At 40.0% G+C, this 24,752-nt stretch overlaps 1 protein-coding gene across 1 annotated transcript in view; it reads left to right on the top strand.

Moving 5' to 3' along the window:
* The window catches only part of LOC133014568 (collagen alpha-1(XIV) chain-like), a 131,388-nt gene that overhangs the window by 100,091 nt on the left and 6,545 nt on the right, over positions 1 to 24,752 (top strand). Inside the window, exons 38-46 of the mRNA XM_061081833.1 lie at positions 1,421 to 1,516; positions 2,147 to 2,200; positions 8,198 to 8,251; positions 14,946 to 14,999; positions 15,098 to 15,169; positions 19,540 to 19,575; positions 21,661 to 21,727; positions 21,854 to 22,045; positions 24,043 to 24,120. Of these exons, the coding sequence (XP_060937816.1) occupies positions 1,421 to 1,516; positions 2,147 to 2,200; positions 8,198 to 8,251; positions 14,946 to 14,999; positions 15,098 to 15,169; positions 19,540 to 19,575; positions 21,661 to 21,727; positions 21,854 to 22,045; positions 24,043 to 24,120 (703 nt within the window). The remainder of the gene's footprint in view (positions 1 to 1,420; positions 1,517 to 2,146; positions 2,201 to 8,197; positions 8,252 to 14,945; positions 15,000 to 15,097; positions 15,170 to 19,539; positions 19,576 to 21,660; positions 21,728 to 21,853; positions 22,046 to 24,042; positions 24,121 to 24,752) is intronic.

The following is a 24,752-nucleotide window of genomic DNA, read 5'->3' on the forward strand; positions in this document are numbered from 1 at the left end:
TTCTCAATACAAACCACTTGTGTTGTGTTTTGGGCTCTGGTTTTGGACTGGTTATCTGTCCTGCTGCCACAAATACAGTACATATCAATACATGCCTGCCAGATCGCACTTATCTTCACTCAGAGTATTTGCATTGTTACTCAGCTCTCCCATGAAATTACCATTATTCATCCTCAGGAATACATTTGGATGCATTGCTTGCTACTGTATGAGCTTTGATAAATGGTGGAATAAATTGTGCAGTTATTTAAAGGAACCTTCAACTAATTTAAATTTCATCACCCCTCAACGGATTGATTTTTCCCGGTCGTTTGGCGGCATATTTTATTATTTAAATAAAAACAACACATTTCAGTCCTGCTCGTTTTTCCTTCCTCTCACTTTTCATGTGTGTCTGATCTACGGTTTCTTTTGATCGTTTGCGTGGATAAGAAAAATACGTGAAGCCAGTAACAGTTTGGTTGAGCAATAAAACAATAAATACAGCCGGGGTGAAGATTACTTTGGCTACTGCTGCTGCTGAGCCAACAAGATACAAATGCTGGGAATCAGCGGTGGTTTATTGGAATTCTTCTCTTCTCTTCTCTTCTCTTCTCTTCTCTTCTCTTCTCTTCTCTTCTCTTCTCTTCTCTTCTCTTCTCTTCTCTTCTCTTCTCTTCTCTACTCTCCTCTTCTCTTCTCTTCTCTTCTCTTCTCTTCTCTTCTCTTCTCTTCTCTTCTCTTCTCTTCTATTCTATTCTCTTCTACTATCCTCGCCTCTCCTCTGCAGTCTGCACACATGAATCAATCGAGCACATGGTGGCACAAGCAGAGTAGAGATGGATGGACGAGTGTCCCCTTCCATCTGCTGTAGTAGATCTCATTATAGCAGCAGTCAGCGATAGTAAAGCCACCTTGTAGTGATGATGCTGTAGTTTGAGTCTAGAGTGAATCAGCCTTCAGGGGAATAGATAGTGTAACGTTGTCATATAATAAAAACAATTGTACAACTTTAGACCGTTGTTAGTTATATTGACATCAACCATACACTTGTATTTATTATGTATGCATAATATGTTTAGATTTGATTCATTTTAGCGTTTTGCAATCTAAATCTTTTTTATTGGTTAAAATATATTTGTATGTGCTGATTTTGCTTTCAGTTAGGATCATAAAGGTAAAGAGTTTAAATGCATTTCAAGAATATCTAGTAATAATGAAAAGATGAGGCTTCCAGCAGGTCAAGAGATCAACAATCATTTATCACTAAATCTACTATTATGCCAACAATAATGCAGATACTTTAGTTACTTCTGTTGCGGAGCTTTTGAGTTTGCCCAGTTGTAACTTAACTAGAGCTACTCAAATTTTCTCACAGTATATTGAGCATTTCCTGTTCACATTGAGGCAGAGAATAAACTTTGTGTGTTTTTATTCACAGGGACCTCATGGCTTAGTGGGAGAGATGGGCACTTCTGGACCCCCAGGGCCGCCTGGTCCTCAGGGGCCCAGTGGACTCTCCATTCAGGGGCCCCCGGTGAGGCTTCGCTTGTTTGTGTGTGCATGTTGAAAGGTAGTGAATGTCACAATTTCAGGTGCATTGTCACATATTGAACATTTTTATAACTTTTGTACTCTATAATTTCTACATAAAATAGGAACAATTTGCACATAGTAACTCAACCGACAGAAGAAAGAACCCCGGCCCGAATGTTTAGATGGAGTTTCAAAAGAAACATATTTTTAGAAATCAAACTGGTCCCTGAGCAGAATCTGGAATCAAGACAAACCTGGCACCAGAAGTTCTTTTCTTTCCCAAGCATAGCTGTTAAATTAAATTATGATGAAAACATACTCATAAAATATGTGTTGTGAGCCATTTCCCTCCCTCCTGTCTGCAGTATGGTCACCAAATGTATGCAATCAGAAATTGACTTAGCATCGAGCCGCTAACCACCTGCCAATATAAACTGACAAATGTTGACGTATGGCTCAAATACACTTTCACACTTGTGGCTCTTGTCCAAAGACTGCAGAGGCTGTTCTGCGGACGTGCGGTGGCTCGGCATCTTTTTAAGCTAACTGAAGTTGGATTTTCCAGTCCTGTGGTAGCTTCCAGTGTGACCAGTGGCCCAGCTGAGATGTGATGATGCTATCTGTTTTACAGGGTGCTGCTGGAACGAAGGGAGAGAGAGGAGAGAACGGTCCAGCCGGACTAATGGTAAGACAACAATTGCTTTTTTTAAAAAAAGGATGTAATAGTAAGACACAGAGGTGGGGGTGTGTGTTTGGGTGTTTTGATATGACTCCCTGTATCACAGAGAACAACCCAGAGGGGGAACTGTTTTACAACCTGGCTGACATGCGCCAAATTCTACCTCTGTTTTTGTCTGGACCAAGAGACTGGACCAAGTTTTCTTTTATAACAAACCCAGTATTTATAAATACAAATGACTCTACATCCATTACCACTGAGGTTCAATGACCCTGCAGAATGACTCAAATATAACTTGCATATAAGTTCTCAAACTTCAACACACTTTTTATTCCCTCCACCAAGGAGGTTATGTGCTCGTCTGGTTTTGTTTGTTTTCATAGTAAAACACTGAACCAATTCCCATGAAATCTAGTGGCAGGTCAGAGCATGACAACACGGAAGAACCAAATAATTTATCATTCTTGATGAAGATAATCGGTCATGTGTAGGGCAGGGATGTTTGACTGTTGGGCCTTGATGAAGGTGTAATTTTAATTAATCATAAGTCCATGTGGTATAAACCGATGTTTCGCTTTGCATTAGTTAAGAATCAGAAAATCCGTCTTATTATAATAAATGTATATTATTTGTTATTTGAAAAAGTTAGCTACGAAGACAGTAATAGTATAATGCAAACTTCAAATTCTTAAGTTGCCAAAGCTGCAGTAATAATAACACTAATGTTAATGAATATTTAAACCTCTTTAAATCTGAGCTGCCTTTTGTTTCATTACTACACAATGAAAATAAGGAAAAGAGCAGGAGGACAAGCTGAGAGGGTAAATGAAAATGAAGGATGAGGTAGTTCTGTGTGTGTGTGTGTGTGTGTGTGTCGAGTGTTTTGTTGCTGACACACACATGCACATTGACCCAGACACACAGCGGTCTGATGGAATCATTGAGATGTGCAGAATCATTATCAGCATCTCCATTATTGGTCAGTGAACCAATCAGAAGTAATACTGAATTAATTTAATGGCGTTCTTGTGGGAGCTCTGGACATCAGCAAGGACAGAGTCTGTGTTCTAGTAACTACACACCAGGAAAAGGTTTTTATTTCTTTATCATTGCGTCTCAGATTAATGATGGTGACAGTGGTTTTCTTTTATATATTCAGCAAAAACAGCTTTCCTGACGCTTAAAGAGCCTGTACATCCTCCAGGTGTTAGTTATTCTGCTCTGCCCGGGTTGAAGTTGGGCAGGGAATAGAAACATGTTCGCTCACCAAACTCAGTTCACCAATAATAATTTTTAACTGCAACAAAACACACTACACACACACACACACACACACACACACACACACACACACACACACACACACACACAAACATACACATACACACAAACACACACACACACACACACACACAAACACACACAAACAAACACAGATTCCTGAGAAGAAATCCAATCTGCCTAATCAAGTGGAAACACCAGTGGGGATGAAATGCACATGTGTGTGTACGTGTGTGTCTGTCTTTGTGTTTACGCGCGTGTGTGTAAATGCATCACTGAGACAACATGTGACATGACCATGATAGTATGCTGATCTAAAGATTAAACAACAGTTTGGGATTTTTGTTTTAGATGTTTGATGAAGGCAACATTTTAACGTCCATTTTTTAGTGAAGTAGTTTTGTACTAACAGTGGATTCATCTGTAAAGAGTAGCAACATACAGTATCTCATAGGGCAGATTTTAAGGCCTCGTCTACAGTACTGTTAATTGTTCTTTGAACGTATATTTTCTCCTCCATTTAAAAAAAGTCTTTGTCCGCACAATCTTCGTTTTACTAAATATCTCTGTCCAAACGAGAACATAAAAATGACTTCAAACACTCAAACAAGCAAGCAAGAGGGAGGGTGGCGATAAAGTCTTCATCAGCCATCTGTCAAATACCAGAGAAGAACTTGTTCTCCTGTTAACAGGTATATAGTCACCATTGCTTGATGTTTCTAGCACATGCTCATTACACAAAGAAAAAGTAGGTCTGCATAAAGTGAGCTAATTTCCCAAATGCTCCATTTGACATATCTGTTTATACACAGATATGCAGAGACAGGAATATTTCAAATCTGCACTTTGCGAAGGCTTTTGTAAAAAATCTCTGCATTAGTGTTTTAAAATGCAGATGGCCGAAGGGCCCAAGTTCAGTTATTAGTTTCCACATTAGTGGGGACGGGTTTAAATATTAACAGGGCTATTACGTTGAATAAGCCTCCTGACACATAATTGGTCTAATTTTTCTTAGTCGGTTTTACTGTCTCAGCTGATAACCTCATTATAACCACATCTGAACATCAGATTGGGCCATAAAGATTAAATCGAGCGTGCAAAAACACATGTTGTGCTCACATTTCCACTCAGCTTACTACTTTTTAATCGCTTGTAGTTGTCACTAGACGTTTTATTTTGATGAATTCGCTTCAGGTGATTTCGACAAATTGCTTGAAAGTTGTGAGTGGAGGCCGACATCCATAAAAGCTCTTTCAGCTCCAACCCACGCCCACACTGAGTGGAAGTGGAGCCTGATGCAGCAGATATCTGCAGCCTCAGTCTGCAGCTGTGCCTGTTGTACAGAGAGTGCTTCAAACACTTTCATCAAACTTATGAGCTGGAAAAATAACACATTCTACCTTTTATAGTCTCCTGGCTAAGATGGATTTCTACTTTAAGCACCTATATTTGACACTTTTCCAGTGTTTTATTTGAAGTTTTGATACGCCATAATATATTTTTGTAGTTTTAGGCCATCGCAGTACAATTTAACATCCCCCTCGTGCTCCTGTCTTGAGCTCTAAAGCAACAACAGGGAATTTGTGTCTTGTCTAATGAGACTCTCTTCTGATTGGCCAACTGTTTTTTCTTGGTTAAAGCCGTTAGACAGTTGGTTATCTTTCAAAATGTTTAGTAGTAGAGTTGATCACTGAGTAGTGATGCTGATAAGTTACTTAAACTCTTTCATCAGTGGGATCTTGGTGTTAGACTAACTTTTATTCCGATGATGATGATAATTTGATCATTGTATTAACTGACTGGACAGGTGTTCATTACAGTGCTGATGGAGATAAATAAACTGTTTTTTTCGGCAGAGACCACAGTAAAGACACTTTGTTTTTTTACTGATAATCATGGCTGATTAATGTCCCTTGGGATTTTAATACATTCCGTTGTCTGACTGATGAAACGCCGAGAAGGAGAAGTTGATGTGACTGTAATTCAGTCTCAGGCAGGAAGTCATATTCAAACTGTTAGAGTTACTGCAACAGTTGTTTAATTTTCTTAGAGAGGAGGAGTAATAACCAGTCTCATGAGGAGAGAGCAACCAGTCTCTGAACCGTCTCACCCAGAGCTGCAACACTCTCTCTCTGCCTGCATAGTCCTATTAATAAAAGCTGGCAGGGCTGCCCTGTGCTGCACTATATTACAGTGTAGTAATGTGTTTTGTCAGAGGTGTGTGTTTGTGTGTGTGTGTGTGTGTGTGTGTGTGTGTCTTTGTGTGTGTGTGTGTGTGTGTGTGTGAGCGCGTGAGCTTGTGCGTGTGTGTCGCTGTGGCCCAGCGGGGGAATATTGTAGCTTCCAGGGCCCTGCTGTAATATACGAGGAACCACAGAGAATATCACAACTCAAAATCATCAATTATCCCCCCCCCTTTCCTTCTCTCTCTCTCTCTCTCGCTCTCTCTCTCCCCCCTCTCACTGCTGCGCTCTCTCCCCTCCTGTCTCACCCCTCCTCTCCCTCCCTCGGTTTCTCACTGCAGTAAATACAATGTAACCTTGTCATCAGCGTCCCTTCCACCTCTGTTTCAATTTGACAGTGAGCAATGCAGCTGCAATGAATATTGAATATTGTTTGTGTGTCTGTCTGTCGTCCTCATTTCTCACTTTCCTTGTGTTTATCGGTGTGGGTAGGTGTTCTCCAGCTATCAGTTTGGTTTGGTTTTCAAAGACTAGAGAATAGGATCTAAGTGTGTGTGTGTGTGTGTGTGTGTGTGTGTGTGTGTGTGTGTGTGTGTGTGTGTGTGTGTGTGTGTGTGTGTGTGTGTGTGTGTGTGTGTGTGTGTGTGTGTGTGTGTGTGTGTGTGTGTGTGTGTGTGTGTGTGTGTGTGTGTGTGTGTGTGTGGCATTCATTACAACTTATTCATCCATGTACACTGACGCACACAAGGAGCGGTGCAAAGCAAACCCAAAGGCTAACATGTTCAATCAGAATCACTTGTGCACCTGATGTTTCTGATGAGACGTTTTTTTTTCATCTTGCTCATATTATTCTCAAGGCCTGTTTGAGAAGCTCTGATTGGTGTGTGTACTGAGAAGGTGTGTGTATGTGTGTTTGTTTTATTCTGGGATTCATGCCAGCTACAGAGCTTTAATCCCCATCCCAATTTAGCATGTGTAAGATGTGCATGTGTGTGTGTGTATAAATATATATATTTGGAAATACGCTTGCTCACCCTTTTGAGAGAATTCCATGAGAAGGTCGATACCAATCTCCTATTAATCCATTCATATTTAAGATTTAAGATATTCATGTTTCCAGTCTTGTTGCTTAGCTAAGCTAGCTTCCTCTTGACTGCATGCTATCAATCAATAGTGCATATCGCATATTTCTTTAATAAATGGTTTAAATGAACTGTGATGCATGTTAGCAGATATTGTGTTTTTTTATATATTTGTCAAACTTCCATGAAGCCTCTGTAACTGATCTATGAACAGGTCAGTAGTGATATGTTTTCACACATTCAAATCCTTAGTGTTAATAGTATTGATTATAAATATAATATTTAGTTGATTTGTTAAGTTCGTGATTTTGTTGTTGATTATTCATCTATTTAAGCAGTTACAAAATAGTAGATGATCTGTGTCTGCTATGTTAATGTGCACCTACATCTACATTAAAATACACTATATTGCTTTATACAGTGAGTGGAGGTGTAAAATACAATTTGTTAGAAACAACTTCTTATCAAGTCATTTAGGGCCTTAGTTCTGTTCTCGCTTAGAACAGGTGGAAAAATTGGTTTGCCTATCAACTTGTTTAAACTTTTTTAAACTATAATTACTTAAGATTTTTTTCCCTTTACCTTAAAGTAAGTTGAAATCCATTTGGTGTACAGGCATTTTTTTTCCACTTGTTAAATGGAGTGTTATGTGTGATGGATATCTTTTGCAGTGTGGTTGGAGCAGATGTGAAGGCTTACTTTCCGTGTGTGTTTGTGTGTTTGTGTGTGTGTGTCTGTAAATGCACATCAGCCAACATCTAAACAGCAGTCCATCATTAATCATATGAGGCCTGTCCTCTGTGACCCCCATGCTGTAATTTGTGGAACCTTTTAACAGTGTTAACTGTCCTGTTTTATGAGCTCTCCACTAATACTGAAGTGCAGAGATAAATCACCTCAACACATAATCCATGACTGTATTTTGGAATTGACTGTGTGCACTGACCTGCAGAGAGGTGGATGAAGGGGAAATGGTGCAGGAGAAGCAGGGTGGCCCACTGATATAGAGACTGTCTTCAGTTCAGATGGTTAGAAGCTGCTTCTTTGCACAAATCAGATTTATGGCCACAGGTGTCAAAGCATCATTGAGCAGGAGAGAGAAACCCTTATCTGTTTTTGACCTTTTGGTTTAATGTCCTCTAATGCATTTTTTATATTTGAGGAAAGTCTTTGTTATAATGGATGTAAATTGGCAGATGAAGTGCATTTTAAAATAAGTTCTGTGCTGTAATGGACTTGAATGAATAAAAAACACGTCAAAGAAGTGATCATGAGGAAAAACAGTTTATCATGACTGACTTTAACTCAAATTCAAATATTGTCATCACGAAAACACTTAAAAGCTGGTTTTTCCAACTTTACATCCTCATTAAATGTTTGGTCACTTTTTGTACACTCTGTTAACATCGTTGAGTTTTGTCGTATGGATTAAAACCAGCTTGTTGTGTTTTTTTCAGGGTGTCCCTGGAGGCCAAGGCTCAACTGGTAGAGACGGACCACCAGGACCAAGGGTGAGATAATGACTTAACATCAACTCTATTGATTACTGTTGCATTCTGTTGCATTGGTACTTTATGATAGTGTAAATATTGCAGTCTTTCATTTTATGACATGGATTTATTCATCTATAGTATCTGATATATCTTATATTTAGGGAAACAGTATATGACAAAATAATACTTTTTTTCATTCCGTTTTTGGTTAAATGGGGTGTAAAAATCTTGAAGATCGAAAAAAATTGATAAATGGGTGTGATCATAGTAGCATATCTTTCTTTAGACATCATCATTACTGTTAGTAGACGGTGCTCTGGGATATGAAAAGTCCCATTTGGAAATGGTTTTGAGAAAAGTCAGGTACCAATAGCAAAACATAACAACATATACATTTAAAAAGAAATAAAAAGCTGTCCACAATTGCCAGGTTTTTCCAAACTCTTTTAAGAAATTTGTGTAGCACTTCTGACATTTTTCCAGGTGCTAAATATAATTGCCAGGATAGATACATATCAGACTGTCAACAAACCAGACAATGCAAAAGTCAAATGTTTTTTTGGTCAAATTTGTACAATACTTGTTTTTGTTTTAAAAGTGCTTCACAATATACCGCCAAGTCTCTTGTGAAAATATTTTTGATAGACCGTGCTGCCATTTGCGTTTGAACACAACGTGCACAGTGGTCCAGATCGCATTCAGGAAGGCTCTGTGATACCTAGGGTTGGGTACCAATACAACCGATACCTACCCGGACCGAAATGCAACGGAGATTTCGGTGCCTCATTTCGGTGCCTGAGCCAATCGAAGCCTGAGGTCTCCGCTCGTCCCGCCTCCTCACACTTCCGCTCCTTCCTTCACGGGAAGCGGCGGCTCCCGCCGGGCCCCCGGAGGCCCCCGCGGCCGCGGACCCCCGGTGGACAGACTCTTGTCTCCGCGCTGCCCGCGCCCCGCGTGCGTCAGGGCTTCCGTGCAGGTGCGGGGGGGGGTCTCCTCGTGAGACCTCTCCCCGGCGCTGGCTGCCCCCCCCCCACGCCGGGCGCATTTCCTCCCTGGCGTTGCGTCACGACCTGCTCCGGGTCGGCTTGGAAAGGCTCGGGGGCGGGAGGAACGAAGACCACGCCGAGAAATGTTTCATAAAAGCGACCGCACGTTAGGGGCACGAAGGCGGGGGGCCGAAGCCTGCCTGCGACAGCCCCAGCCGCGGAGACGGGGGGGGGGGGGGGGTCTCCGAGTGATGGAAAAGCGACCCTCAGTCTTCATTTGGCTCAGGCACCGAAGTCAGAGTCACGAGTCAGAGTGTGTGTGTTTTGTATTTATTTTTATTTATTTAAGTATAGTGTAAACTTTTGTTAACAGTTCGTATGTTATTCATAGTTTTAAGTTAAAAAGGGTTTTGTATTTATTTATATTTATAATCTACTTAAAACAGTTAATATATTTAGCAATAAAAAAAGCCTTTCTTAGTCAAGTATCGTTTTGTGCACTTTTTGGAAAAAAGTATCAGTTCAGGCACCGTTTAGGAACCGGTATTGTTTTAAAAGTATCGGTTAGGAACCGGTATCGGATAAAAACCAAACGATACCCATCCCTAGTGATACCAGCTCACTGTAGTGATGCTGACAGAGGAATCAGGCCGTACAATGCCCAGCAGGGCTGTTAATACTAGAGCAGAAACACAGCCAGAGGGTGATGTGTCTGCGAGCAGAAAGAGGAGGTTTTTATCCAAATGCATAATATGATAACAGAGGAGTTTGGTCCTGGCTCCGGGTTCCTGGATCCTGGTTCCTGGCGAGGGGAAAGGCTCTACACATAATCCATCTGCTGTCTGCCCGTTGGCTGACAGGAGTCCAGATGCTCCCCTCGGTGGCGGGTTTCAGAAGACGTCACACATAGTTTTCAGGCTTGTCATGTGGTTTCCTTCAGAATGCTTGTATTCGGATTGGTTGGTTTCTTCTCACAGTGCTAGACAGGTTTGAACTCAAATGGAAAGACGTAACACAAATTTTACTTTGGTTTGTTTAAGGTGCCTATAGCAGCTACTGACTTTCTAATTGACATCCAGCTTAAAGGTAAATTCTGGCATTTTTCAACCTGAACCTATAAAGTTCAGTGGGAATTTGAACAAAAACCTCTATAAGGTTTGAACTTGTAGCCACTGCTCACATGTTGAAGCTGCCACTGGAGGCTATTTACTGGACCGATTCTAAAAGTTTTGTTAAGTACCACCATACCAACAGTGTGCTAAAAAAGTTAAACGATTTTTTTACGAGCGATTGATGACGAGAACAGACATTATGAACAGCGTTTCATCTAACATCCTAATTTAGCTAAAAAGCCATCTCAAATACATTTCCCCTTCAGGATTAGGAACTGTTCCATATGTATGAGTGATGGTGTTGCTCACTCCCTCTGTGTCATCAGTCTGTAAGCAGCAAATATTAACAAATGCTAAGTTTAGTAACCATTAAAGTGGTACTTAGCCCCGTCAGGGTTTAAACTAAAGGGTAGCCATGCACTTTAATTTTAAACTTGTTTGATCTTTTGACCTTTCTAGGACTTTTAAATTCATAACTGATAACTGTACGTTTATTGGTGGGTCAGTATATGTTGCTTCCCCCGAAATACTGGCGGGTAACAGGAGGTAGAGAGTCCTCCACTAACCAGAAGGTCGCTGTCTCCATCCCTTGTTCCTCCAGTCTGGATTCCCAGGTGTCCTTGGGGAAGATACTGGACCCTGACGGCCGTGCTGACAGTGTATGAATGGTGTGTAATAGAAAAAGCCCTGCGTATAGAATCGCTGTATGATTGTGTGTGTGAATTGCTGAAAAGGACTTGTATTAAAAAGCGCTTTGAGTGGTCGATAATCTGGAAAAGCGTTTTAGAAATACAAACCATTTTACCACTTACATTTATTGGAGTGCCATACACACCATCCTTTTTCTTCTCACTCCAAATCACAGGATGTACACAGGCTAACGATGAACTACTACAGTGCCATCAAAAAGTGCAAGTTACCTTTATTAACAGATCTGAACAGAGGACATGGATGCCACTGCAGAGTTTTCTTAAAGAAGGATTTAAATTTGCCTTCATAGTCGCCACAGGCTGGCTCCAATAACAATGAATGTATTGAGTCAATGGGAAGATTTCCAACTTTGATTTAAGAAGTCACAGCAGACTTGTAAATGTAGGGAAAACAATATGCCTTCTGTGCTTATTAATTGCTATTTAATTAATTTGATAAACTCTTCCCAAACTTTGCCTTATTTTAAACTGTTATTTAAAAAGATAAAGATGAAAAAGCAAACTGAATCCCATCAACCTGAAGCTGACCTTTATTATTATTAGATTTTCTAACATTCACACATCATTTTGAAACATTGTATTTTTAGATTGTATCCATACTCCCTTTGTTGGTGTAAATTTGGTTCTCAGATCCTCTGATAAGATAAACCAAAGCAAAAATGTGACCAACTAATTAATTATTTGAGAAGCACTATTCAAATACAATTTCTTAAATCAAGCCTTGTTCTTTATTTAACTGAATACAGTCATGTTCGAATTCTCATATTAGCCGACTGCACCGTTTAATTTGATGCAGGGCTTGTAATTATTGAGTGTAATCATGTAAGAATTACTAATCAAGGAGCAATTGACGTCCCCTTCTCACCACTGATGATAACACAGCCTCCCATATTCATACTCACGATGCTACAGATCAGTTGTGTTTATAATATTTTTTAACAGTGTAGAGGCGACTAGAGAAAATACAATGGTTGTGTTTTTAGAATCACAGAGAACTTATTATAATTTATCTTCCATACAAGAGAGGAAACATTATTATTTCTGCAGTGTCACACACTGATGCCTCCGGCGGTGCAGTCACACTAAAGTGATTATTCTCACTGTATGCACTGGAACAGAACTGAGGGCGCTGTAGTGAAGCCTGATAAGAGGTTATCAATGCCACAGCTATTACTGCTTTATTGACTTGACAGCGATCTAGAAAGTAGAATGTATCCCACTGAACAGTAATTATGAACAAGAAGCAGCGTTTTTAAAATCTCTGCTGCTTGGAGGGAATTTATCCCAACCACTCATCTGTGTCAAGTGATTTGTAGAACAGAGAAAAGAGAACACAGATATCCCTGTGATTCGTAGTAACTCACACACACACACACACACACACACAGTATAAAACGTTTTGTGAGGTGTATACAAGCAATAAAAAAGAGGATTGGCTGAGAGTAAAAAAAAACAAGATTGTACAGCAGCAGTAACTATCTCCAACTTAATTCGTCCACTTCACACTTAAAGAAGACATATTCACTTCCATATTTACCGTTTTTTATGTAAAGGTTTACATAATGCATAACTTCTCTTACACTCTGTTGTGATTGGTCAACCGCTTCAACCTCTGCTCTGGCTTTACCTGGCTTTTTTGGGGGGGGTTCGTGCATTATTCGATTGTGGTAGCATCATGGGGACAGATGAAGTATCATGAGGAGTCCTGGTGTGGCGTTTCAGGAGCTTCTGGAGCAGTGTTTTCCCTTTCCTGTGGATTTGGACTTTATTTCAGACCTCAGACACGAGAACTACATCAAGGGGAAAATTGCCATTGATGCCTGCTTTGCAAAGCTGTCCCAGCTGAATAGATCTTGGTTTTGATCATGAATCCAGGTTGGTAAAAACTAGTAGACATATGCTGATTAGTAAATCATCCAACACTGAGCAGGTAGAGTTCTCATCACATTTGTACCTGAGCTTCCAAGCCCAGCTCAAAGCCCTTTGCAAAGAAAGTTTGGTATACGACCAAAAAAGTGCAGTTTCTGTGAATAGAGGTCACACAGAGAGAACCTGCACACTGTTACTGGCTGTTTCGGCGTGCATACAAAACTCTGAATAAGATTAGCCTCGCCCCAATTTCCGAGACCGCAGGTCAGACCATAAACCTGATGCTGCTCAGTTTGGAAAAAATGTAACAGCAGCGATGCATTTTCATGAGCCTGACTCCTGTGAGAGAAGCTGAGAGAATGATCTTCTTATTCAAACCTCGATTGGAAAAAAAAGTTTAACAAAGTCTGGATTTTAATATAATATAGTGTGAGTGTGGCTATTTTGACATTACATTATGCTCCAGCTCTGTATCCATAAACTGTGTCTCAAATACGTCCACATCTTGAGCTTTTACTATGATTTACTGGAGTGTTTATTGTGTGACAACAGTCCAAGTCATGTCCCAGTACCACATCAAATGCTTGTTTGCCTCACTATAGGGAATTTTGTGACCTTTATTCTGTGTTAGTATACTAGCGATGCTTGTTCCGTGCGTGCCTCTGCTCAGTCTGAGAGGATTTCAAAGTAAAACGTGTCTGACGTGAGTGTTGGTAAGAGCTCAGGCCTCTGGTCGACCACAGTGAGTGTTTACTGGGTGACTCCAGAGTGACTCCCCTTAAGGAGGTTTTTGCTGTGGCTGAGGTTTTCAGAGGAGCTCATGTTTATGTTAGTTTGTGTAGAATGTAAATTTGTGTTGTGCATTCAAACACTTACTATTGTTGTATTTATTTGGAAGGTAAAGCGTCCCAACGAGAATTTAACAAAGCTGCTTTGGCGAAAGCTCAGGATGTAACACCAGAGGAATTCCCCTCAGAGATACAGTATGTCATCCCTCTTTTGTTTACTGAATGGGATGAGTAGCTGTATAAGCAGGACCTAACACACATCCAGTATACATGCTAAGGAAGCAAAGAGCAAACTGCAGCATGTGGCAGAAGCCAGAGGCCGGAGGTATTATGTTTATGGCTCAATTTTACTCCCAGATGAACTGATAAGGTCGTGGAGTGAAACTGAACTGGTTGTCGGAGGGCATGCAACTGCAGGATGGTAATTTTAGTTCCACCTTCTACATTTTCATCTTGTCCATCAGTCGCGTCTCATGTTCATGCCTACATCTTTTTATTGTTTTTAATTTATGATGACTTCTTCCCTCACAGGAACCATATGAGAAGTGTCTATGTTGAAAAGGTATCAGCCTCAGGATGTGACCACAAAGTGCGACAGACATCTGAGCAAACAGGATTAGCTGAACCTCAAGTTAAACAGTTTTCCAGAACAATCGTATGCTGAGATCTGTTTCCAAACTTTGTATTAATATCAATGAATTTGTTCAATCTGAATGGCCCATACATATAAAGACGTTATGAAATATCATGATCACGTTGTTATGCCATACAAGTGGCCCACAGAATTGTAATATATGCTTCTGGAGTGAAAGCTGATATTTCTTTTTCATAGCATCCTGGAGAAGACATTAAATTAGTGGTTGAGGGTTTAACTCACCTTGAGGCGACTCAAACTCAGATAATCAGTCAACAGTCTTACAGTGAAGATCCGTACACTCAGGAAGAAGCTGCTGTGTCTCGCACAGTCAAACATGTGATTCAGGGCAGGTGTTGGCGGATGGGAGGTGTGACATACACCAGTAGAAGAAGCAGATGCAACAGCTGCTGAGTTTGGTTTACGTCAGTAGTTTGGATGTTAATTGCATTACAAAATAACATTGTTAGTGTTGGTTTAGTCTGGAGACTTGAGAGAAATCCCTCAGGCGCCTCTCGGAGATGGTTTGTCCATAACAAGATTCAACCTAGACTTGTGTAAGTGCACGTACTAATATTTTATAAATGTGTTTATTTCTCTCCTGCCCTTTCAGGGTCTTCCAGGAAATATTGGAACACAAGGACGACAAGGACCTTCTGGACCCGTTGTAAGTCCTTTTTTCTTCTCAGCGTCATTTTCTTGGCAGCTCATCCTCACACTTACTGATCCTGCTGCTCATCTTCCATCTCTGTCTCTTTCTCTCAGGGAGCCCCCGGTGCACCTGGACCTCCAGGATCAGGGGGATCAGCCGGGTCCCAAGGAGAACAAGGGGTTCCTGTGAGTGGTTTTTTTTTTTTCTTTTGATAAGATTTAGCTATAGAATGTGTATATATTTTGTGTGAGACACAAACTCAGTTACAGTACACGCACTATTATCTTTGTTGTGTGGGCTGACACTGTTTTATTTCCATGACCTGATCTGAACCACATTAACTAACCTTCGCACAAAAAGGGTCAGGAACTTGAAAGGCATGTTTGTTTTGTTCTGTTGAAAAGAAGCTTGTTAACTCCTCTGACACATTATCAGTGTGAATCTGCTCAGGACACTTTGACACCACATATCCAAATTAACGAGGAGGACATGACCTCTTCACCTTTCATCCTCTTCCTTCAGATTTCTCCTCTTTGGATGTTTTTCTCTCATCATGCCTACCTGCACTTACAGAGCAGGAACAGCAACATCAGAGCCGCAGCTTTGTTTATATAAAAAATACAACTGTGGTTCGATTCCAAAACTGACAAGGAACTCATGCTTTTGCAGATTGTTTGTTTTTCTCCTCCTTGTCCTGTTCCACTTCCTGAGCTCTCTTCTCTGGAACTGCAACCAACCTGTTAGTGTTGGACTCAAATCACACACACTAACCCTAACAGCTATCATTTACTCATAAGTTAGCTGATGTCTGTAGATGATCCAAAAGACAAATCTTAGTTCCCAAGATGAGAGCTAAGACTAATAATGTGGAACACACAGTAATGTTGGTCATATTAATCGACAAAAGACGTATTTGATTTTCATTTAGTTAATTCTTAATCTCATTGATGTGTACATGATATATGTTATATACATATATATATATAAATAATAATAGGTTGGGCAGCCAAGGGGGTCCTCTGTGTGCAGCCACGTTAATGTCTGTGTACTATATTTCCAGGTGAGCCAAAGTATTGAAATGTGAGTAATGCAAACACAAGCTTTATACCAAAGATTGCAAGGTAAACGTGTGTTAATGTGCTTCACCGAGCTAATAAGGAATTCAGTGGTGAAACCACATGTAGCTGACTGAAGTATCAGTTATGTGAGTGTGCAGAATGTCAGCATGAGTGTGTTTTGAGAGATGCAGTAGAAGTAGAGATTATATGCTTCATGCAAGGTTAAAAGTCAATGTGATTTCTTTTATGCACCATCCATCAGACACAGACAGCCTGCAGTGTGCATTATCACTGTACAACAACAGCAGCGTGCAACAATGAGAATATGACGATCTGTTAAGGTTAAAACTTTAATTGTATAAGTGCAGTGAGTCATGTTTGGTTCAGTTCTGCAAAAAGAAGAACAAGAAGGAAGATGTGCAAGTGACACAACACAAGCCGGGAGAAGGATGGAGGAGATGTTGCATTCCAAGCCTTGTGTAATACTAACAGGAACAGATGATGCTGTGATGTTGGTGACAGCTAATCTAGTCTCAGGTCAGCTCTGCAGGCCGGCAGCAAAGTTTGGCTCAGAGAGGGGGAGCAATAAATCACTAACCGACACTCTCTCTCCCCCAACTCACACCCAGACACAAACACACTCACAAAACCAATGACAGATCACATCTGCCTCATCTCCAAAACTTCGACAGACACAGATGCCTCGTATGAATGTATGCACATGGAGCTATGACACAAACAGTCTGCAGTTTTAATCTCCTGAACAACTTTTTTGTTTCAAACTTTTCAAACCTCAGCATCGAGTTGCTGATTCAGGTCCCGTTGTAGCCTCTGTAACCCTTTGCCAGGTTGCTGCTGCAAGAGAATGTTTGTAATGCTTAAACAAGAGGGTTTTATCGGAAATAGCAGACATTTAAATCTGCGGGGAAATATTTCATTTTGCTTCATCGTGTTCCAGCTGACCTGAGGCAACCTTGTGGAACTCTCTCCTGTGTTTTGTCAGAGTGGACACTGCACTGAAAAATGTGTGCAAGGACAGAGAGTTTAATCCACTGAAGACGAAATGGGATATAAAGAAAGAGTCAAAGTTGCAGGAGCTCAACCTGATGTGTGGCATCTAAAACTCTTCTCTTTCAGGAAAGACACGATGCATCTGGAAATGTAGTGAAAGTTCATAATGCAAAATAGAATTTATGTTTGGTGTTTTGTATAGAAAGTCTCAAATCTCTAGTCGACTGATCCAAGTTGTCAAAGTCTTGAGGAGCCAGATGAGACAGTTCTCACACCAACCAACCTTCATTAGACGTTTGGATTATAAATTTCAAGTTGAAGCTGCTGTTTCATTGACCCACACTTTTCCAAAACTCACAGCAGTTGTCACCAGATGTGCATACCTCTGTATTTACAGCTGGAACCACAGGTTTATCAGCTTGTCATCGCACTCGGTGGTGTCCTGGGTGTGTGTTCAACCCAGACAAAGTACTGCTTCCTCCAAATGTTCTTTCCAGTGATTCAACCAGCTTTTTCTTTGTTTATTTGCTTGACTTGGTAGTGAGCAGCCCCGTGTTTGCCAGTTACCTTTTTGGACTGTTTTATCATTCTACACTGAAGCGCCGTGCAAGAGCAAAGTCATCACAAACACTCTGTGGAGAGTTTATGTTTTAAACTTTAAAACATCTTGATTGAGAAAACCTCTACTTCACAGACGACAGATATAGGGCACTGTGGGAACATTAATTTGATAGAATAACAAAAGAAATCAGATTTTCGTTTTCAGAGAGAGAGAGAGAGACGGAGAGAGATAGTGTCCTATGTCTTGATACTTATTTTGGCTCCAACACAGTTAAATTCAGTTTTCCCATGTTGCCCTAGTAAGACAGTTGACATTTAGGGGATCCAGGAGACCTTTATTGTGGAGACCTTCGCTCCACTTCAACAGCTCTGTCAAATTCTGACACAGGCTGCAATATAATGCATGTGATACGCCAGGTCTGCTCACACATTTCCTCTATCCCTGTGTACTGTGTATATACACTCACACATGAACGCAGCCGGTCAGCCAGTGGTCAAGGATATGTCCCTCCAAGATAAACAGGCCTTTATTCAAAAGCTGTAACATCAAACTGATATTCATCATATCGACACATGCTTCTGTGGCCAGGACATTTTTGTCTTTTATTTGCCTGCGGATTACATTGCATTACACAGTTATATGCATTCACAGGCTTTATGTGCTTGGCTGGGTTTTGAGTGTGTGTTGTGATCAGATATGCATGTGTGTGCTTTACAGCGTTGGCAGCAGTAGAGAGTAGAGCCCATCCGGGGACACACACAAAGACTCGGATTGTGGGCACACACCAGCTATGGGCCTGATGCATGTGTTGTCTTTACGACGCAAAAGAACCTGGACGCGCATTGTCAAAATTTGTGGCACTTAGTTTCCCCAGCTGTTAGATCAGAGTACTGTAGATGTAGAGTGTGTGTGAAGAGATATAAAGTAAACTAAAATTATGATTTGCCACTCAGGAAAAAAACTACTTTCTTGAACAGATAAACAAAACGCCTTTGTACGACCACTTAAATCAAATGAGCTCGCCTGGCTCCAGTTTAACTGTGTAAACTATTATAAATTTTTACAAGGGGAGTGGTTCAAAGGCCAAAGCACTTAGACATCTCTAAATTATAATTTGTTTATTTAAGAATAACACAAGACATAATGATGATCTACGTTGACATGGACACCAATAATCTGACTATTGACTGGATTCTTTAAGACATTATTGACATTATGATGTTTATATGAGTTGCTATGGGAGAGCGTCGTCAAGCAGTTGCACGTTTTTAAAAAAAAATTAAATAAAAAAAAAAATACAAAATATTTAAACTAAATTTAATTATTTTTAAAAAATGGGTTAAATTAAAGTTACAAATTGAGTTAAGCTAAAGTTAAAAATTGAGTTAAACTAAATTCAAAAATTTAGTTAAATTAACTCAAATATTTGAGTTAATTTAATTTGAAGTTGATCTGATGTAAGCCCTGGTACTAGTACCTCACAGTAAAAATGTGGAATATGGCCAAAATGGCCACTAAATGCAAAATAGCAGGCTTCCTGTTGTGTTTTTCCAATTGCACCTATAGACTTTTTTGTTTGCCTGGTCATGATACACATGGGTCTTGGGGGGCTCTGTTGAGCAATTTTGCAACGCCCATTGAAAATTCCTTGAGAATACGTAAATTTTCACCACTTTCTAATTTTCTCGAATTTTGGTAAGAATTTGAGCATGTTAAAGCCCTCAAAAGGCCATTTTGTTTGCCTGAAAAAAATGTATAATAATCCTTACAATTTCAATAGGGCCTCACTCTGTCAGTGCGTGTCAGTGCTCTAATAATGGGGTGAGGGCATTAAACGAGAGAGGGAAAGAGAGATGAGCAGGGCTGTTTCTGAGTACACATCCCAGTCCAATGTTTGTTCTCCTCCTGTGCTTTTATGTTCCAGGGTCCTGCTGGTACCAAAGGCGATAAGGGAGAAAGAGTAAGTCATTCCACTCACACACACACACCTCAAACACTGTGTTTAGAGCAAATCAGGTTTTATGGCTCCATTTTGCTGTGAAAATATCATTATTTCGCCAGAGTAGATCACCGGCAATTTCTCACTAATGCTCCGCACCCTTGTTTTGAAGGAACCCAATTACGCTGCAGAACACATTTACTGTTTCCCGTTTGTCTCTTGCACAAACGTTCACTTTATTTCTCTCCCTCAGCCTCGATTAGAGCAAACCAAATCAAATCAGTGTTCACGGTTCGAATTTGCTGCAGTGATTTTTTGCTGACACAGTAGCTTCGCGAGGAGCTCCAGAGACGAGCAACTCGCCAGCTTGAATCAAACCTGTAATTTATGATTTGGCTAAATTTTTATCAACTAATGGGGACGTTCGTATCTCGCTGCAGTTTGTTTTTGGTGCAGAGCTCAACAAGACAGTCTGTGTTATACAATTTGTGTGGGGTTGTTTGGCTTTGAATTAAGCTTTGGTGTTTTAAACGGCAATAACTGAACAGGGGAAAAGTAAACATTTATGATACAGCATTTATTCCTAATGAATTTTTCTACACAGTCACATCAAACGATTGAATGGTGATGATTACTACAAAGCAGAAGAGGAGGCTGCCAGCTGTTGAATTCATTATAAGCACAATAAACCTCACGAAGCAGCGAGGCCGCTTTGATTAAAGCATTTGTACTCTTATAATGTTAAAATTCATACTTCTTATATTGGAGTTGAGACCAAGGCAGCTTTAAACACAAGGCAAAGCAGTTTTATTTATTAAGGGCAGATCAAAAGATTGAAGGTGCTGTGTAATAAACTCAAAGTCTAAAAGCCATTCAAAGCAATTAGTTAAAAAGATGAAAATGAAAGGGACTAAAATCTGTATAAAAAAAACAACTCAAAATCAAAGTGACCTTTGTTTGACAATCTCTGGGTTATTCATTTTTCATATTTAGGAAATCTCCTTCACAGCCTGAGAACTAATCATTCTAGTGTTAACTTAATTTGTGAATCCATGGAAAAGGTCTTTTCATGGAATTAATAACCAGTTTCAATTTCAATTCAAAGTCCAAACGTAGGAAACCAGTTCAGTTACCATCTTAAATAAAAATTTAATTTCATTAGATCCTAAATTAAATATCAATTAAGGTTCTTCTCTCACTAGGTATCTAGTCAAATCTGAGGAATCACCACCAGTGTGTCATACAGACGTTCATACTAGGTCGCAAGGGGGGTGGAAGCAATCCCAGCTGATTGACAGGTCACCAGTTAATCACTGACATTTACTTTCATATTCACAATTAACGGTCGCTAATTAACCCTTTGGAAAGTGAGAGGAACCAAAGACTGAATGTAAAATTAGCCTCCAGGTCCAGAAAGTGAAGCAAACCTTTACTCTCTGAAATGACCAACAGGGGGCGACTCCACTGGTTGTTAAAATAAGAGTATGGTCTCTATATCTAGTTTCAAGTCTTCTTCAGTAAAACATAATGTTCATTTTGTATGTTATGGTCTCATTTGTTGTGAAAATAGATGATAGATGCTCATACAGACACTTTGATAGTTTCCAGTACTTTACCACATCGGTGACCTGTCCCTTTAAAATTGAAACAAGAATTGGTTGTAACATTGTCAAATAAAAATAAAAAACTCCAGCAGTTCAGTTTGATGTGTTGACACTTTCCTTGGGCTAATTTCAGCTGTAGTAAAATGGAGACATGTGTTATCTGGAAAAGCGCCACAGTTCAGTGGAGCCACTGTCAGAGTCAACAGCTTTTCCCAGATATTTATATAATGAAATGTAGTTGTAAATTGTATAATATAGTTGTGTGACTCATAGATACTCTCAGTGATCTGTTCTGTCCTATATATATAAAGGGACGTCAGAGTGTGGAATAAAGGTGCAGTACGTTTATTAAAATACCCACAAAACACACGCCCACTAATTTATCAACCTCTGGTCTGGAAGCCAATGTTCGCTCTAACAGAAAAAGTGGGATCAATCTACTGTGTGGTTGTGTGTTGTCACATCTCAAGAACTGTGTGTGTGTTTGTTGTTCGTTCCTAAGGGAGATGTGCAATCCCAGGCTGCTGTCCGCGCCATCGCACGACAAGTGTGTGAACAGCTCATCCAGAGTGAGTAATCGCTGCTATTTACACATTCATACAAGCAATTATACATATACTTTTGTCATAAAAAAAAACACGATAAGCATAATCTTAATCTGAATCCTTTCAAACCTATGCCTCCATCTCTTGCAGGCCATTTGTCTCGCTATAACTCCGTACTGAACCAGATCCCTGCCCAGGCAGCTGTCTCCATCCGAACAGTTCCAGGACCACCAGGGGAGCAGGGTAGGAGAGGCACCCCGGGACCCCAGGGAGAGCCAGGATCGCCTGGCAGACCAGGCTTCCCTGGTTCCAATGGTCAGAGTGGACGAGCAGGAGAGAGAGGTGAGAGAGGGAGATGTTTTTAAAACCATATGTTTAGATCTTATTTTCCCTCTAATTTTCTATACAATGATCAAAGTCCATCCGTCTTACACAAGTCACCATAACTAGGAGGAGAGACAATCTAGGGTTTATTAAGCAGATTAAACTGGTGAGCTTGTGTTTTTTTTGTTATTGTGTAAAAATCCTTTAGGAAATATAGATGCTAGGTTTGGATAAGGAAGATGAATTTGTGAAATAAATAAAAAACAGTATCTCTGTTTCTGATGCAACTTTGATTATAAATGTCTACATTTAGTAGTATAATTATCTGCCACAAACTATTTCTAATATTATTTAGTGTTATAATGGAATTCACTGTCTGCTATAGGGCTTTTACTTTGAAAAGAAATAGTGTATTTCTCCAGTTGGATCTTCAGTGTACCTGCTTGTCATGGTGCAGCCTGATCTCACCACACAAACTCCCAGTGAAGGTCAGAGCTCCCACAAGCTTCAGTCCAAACCAGAAGACAATAACTCCGACATCCATTAAGTCATTCCTCTGCCACGAGCCCATAGACAAGAACCAGCCTTTATGAGGCTTCATCACTAAAACATGCAGCCCACACTGAAGAACCACAGTCTGAGTGAGCCTGCACACACACAGGGCGAGGAGAGCAGAGCAGCAGAACTTCTGTCAGGAAATGTCCAGCGGTTACGTCCTCCTCCACAATTCAGACCTTTGATTCTCTCCAATAACATTTATTATCTGGAGCCGCAGACACCAGACACACACACAGATATATAACTTTTTTTACAGGCTGAAATGAAACCAGAGTAGGACAAATATTGCAAAAGATGGATGGCTTATAAAACGTGGACATGTTATTATCACAGATGTTATATAGGATAGAAACACAAATTTAGGTAGAAAGCTGTGCTCAGGCCCAACGAAAGAAACCAGAGCTGAAATAAAAATCCATGTTAAACTTAATATTGCATTGCTCAGAGAGAAACTATGGAGAGAGAATACCACAAGGTTAAGCTGACACTGTAGATAATAAACTTTTATTAGAGGTAATGTAAAATATTTTCTCTCTTGTTCATTGTTCTTTCTTCCTCTTTATCGATGAAGTTGATTAAAACGGACATAAACGCACCGAAGAGAAAATCTGCAGATCACAGTTGTGGTTCTTTCATAGTAGAGCGAAAACGAGAGTGTGTGTGGTTTTATCATACATTATATTATATTTCAACCAGGCATAATTCAAGCAACTCATGTCTGCACAGTGCTGTAATGCAACACTGACGTAGAACTGAGGTGGAAGAGTCTGCAGATGCTTTAGCAAAGTAAATGTTTATAAGAATGAAAAGATACAGAAACAAAAGCAGTTATTCTGCAGGAAAATAGTCTCTGACATGCATTGAGGTATATTCATTTATTCAATGTTAATACTAGAGCTAGGCAACACAACAATATCAATAATTATCGCAATTAAATTCTCATTAATAGCAATATAACAAAAGTTCAAAATATATTTTGATGTGATGCTTATGTATTGAGCACATTAAGGAGCTATAACACATAAACGAGGTACCTCAGATTTGTTAAATGTTAAAAAGTGTCTGCGTTTAAAACCACCACCACTACCTTATTTAAACTTAAAATAAATCATTATGACGTATTTAATAATATTGATGCATGACTATTTTTATCCTGATATCATTTTTGGCCATTATACATATATTATCCAGCTTAATCTGAAAAGTAACTTAACTATAGCAGTCACATTTGTACAGTTAATGTACAATTACTGAAAGATCGAGTAAAAGTATGAAATAAAATGCATAAACAATCCTTGCATAGCTCAAAAGCACAGTACTTAAGTAAATGTACTTGGTTACTTTCCTCTGCTGGGAGACTCAGTAACGTTGGCAGACTCCTACTAAAGCCTCATGGAGCTGTGTTCTCCAAGAAATGTCCAAAGTGAGATGGGACTAAACTTTGTGTGTGTCTGTAGGTCTGTCAGGAGAGAAGGGGGAGAGGGGGAGTCAAGGCGTTGGGAGTCAGGGACCTCGAGGACCACCCGGACCTCCAGGTAAGATCCATCACACACACACTTACACACACACACACACACACTCGTCAGAGCACAACAGACTGAATCCAGCCACAGCACTCAGATAACATGTGGAGGTGCTGTAGCTACATTAATACATGATACTCTTTGGTGTTTTCAGCCTGTGACCCAATGCAGCTGGTGTTTGTATAACGGCTTTCATTATTTTCCCTCTGAACCAAACTAAAATTCGTTTTCAATATTTAAACAATGGAATCAAAAAGCTCAGTGAACTAATCTGTTTGGGGTTTACTCTCTGTCGAGCTCGACAGAGAAAAGCAGGCAGACGTTTTGGACGGGGAATATAATTCTCTGTATTGATTTCTCGGTGTGGAGTTTGAGTTTGTGTTATGAAAATATGTCGCCCTCAGGCCTGGGATTTTCTGTTTACTGTTGTGCGATCAATACTCAGAGAACAAGCTGACAGAACTCCCGGGAAACTTTTCTGTGATCCGATAACTGTAAGAAAAAATCCAACAAACTTCAACGTACAGGAGAGGAAATGTTTTCTGAGAGAAAGGTGCAGGGGAGAGGCTGTCTGTATTCATCTGTCCTGTTTTTCTGGAATATTTGTGGGGTGATAATTTTAGCACTAAGCAAATGAAACGTCC

The sequence above is a fragment of the Limanda limanda genome, chromosome 11 (genome assembly GCF_963576545.1).
Source record: "Limanda limanda chromosome 11, fLimLim1.1, whole genome shotgun sequence".
Classification (NCBI taxonomy): domain Eukaryota; kingdom Metazoa; phylum Chordata; class Actinopteri; order Pleuronectiformes; family Pleuronectidae; genus Limanda; species Limanda limanda.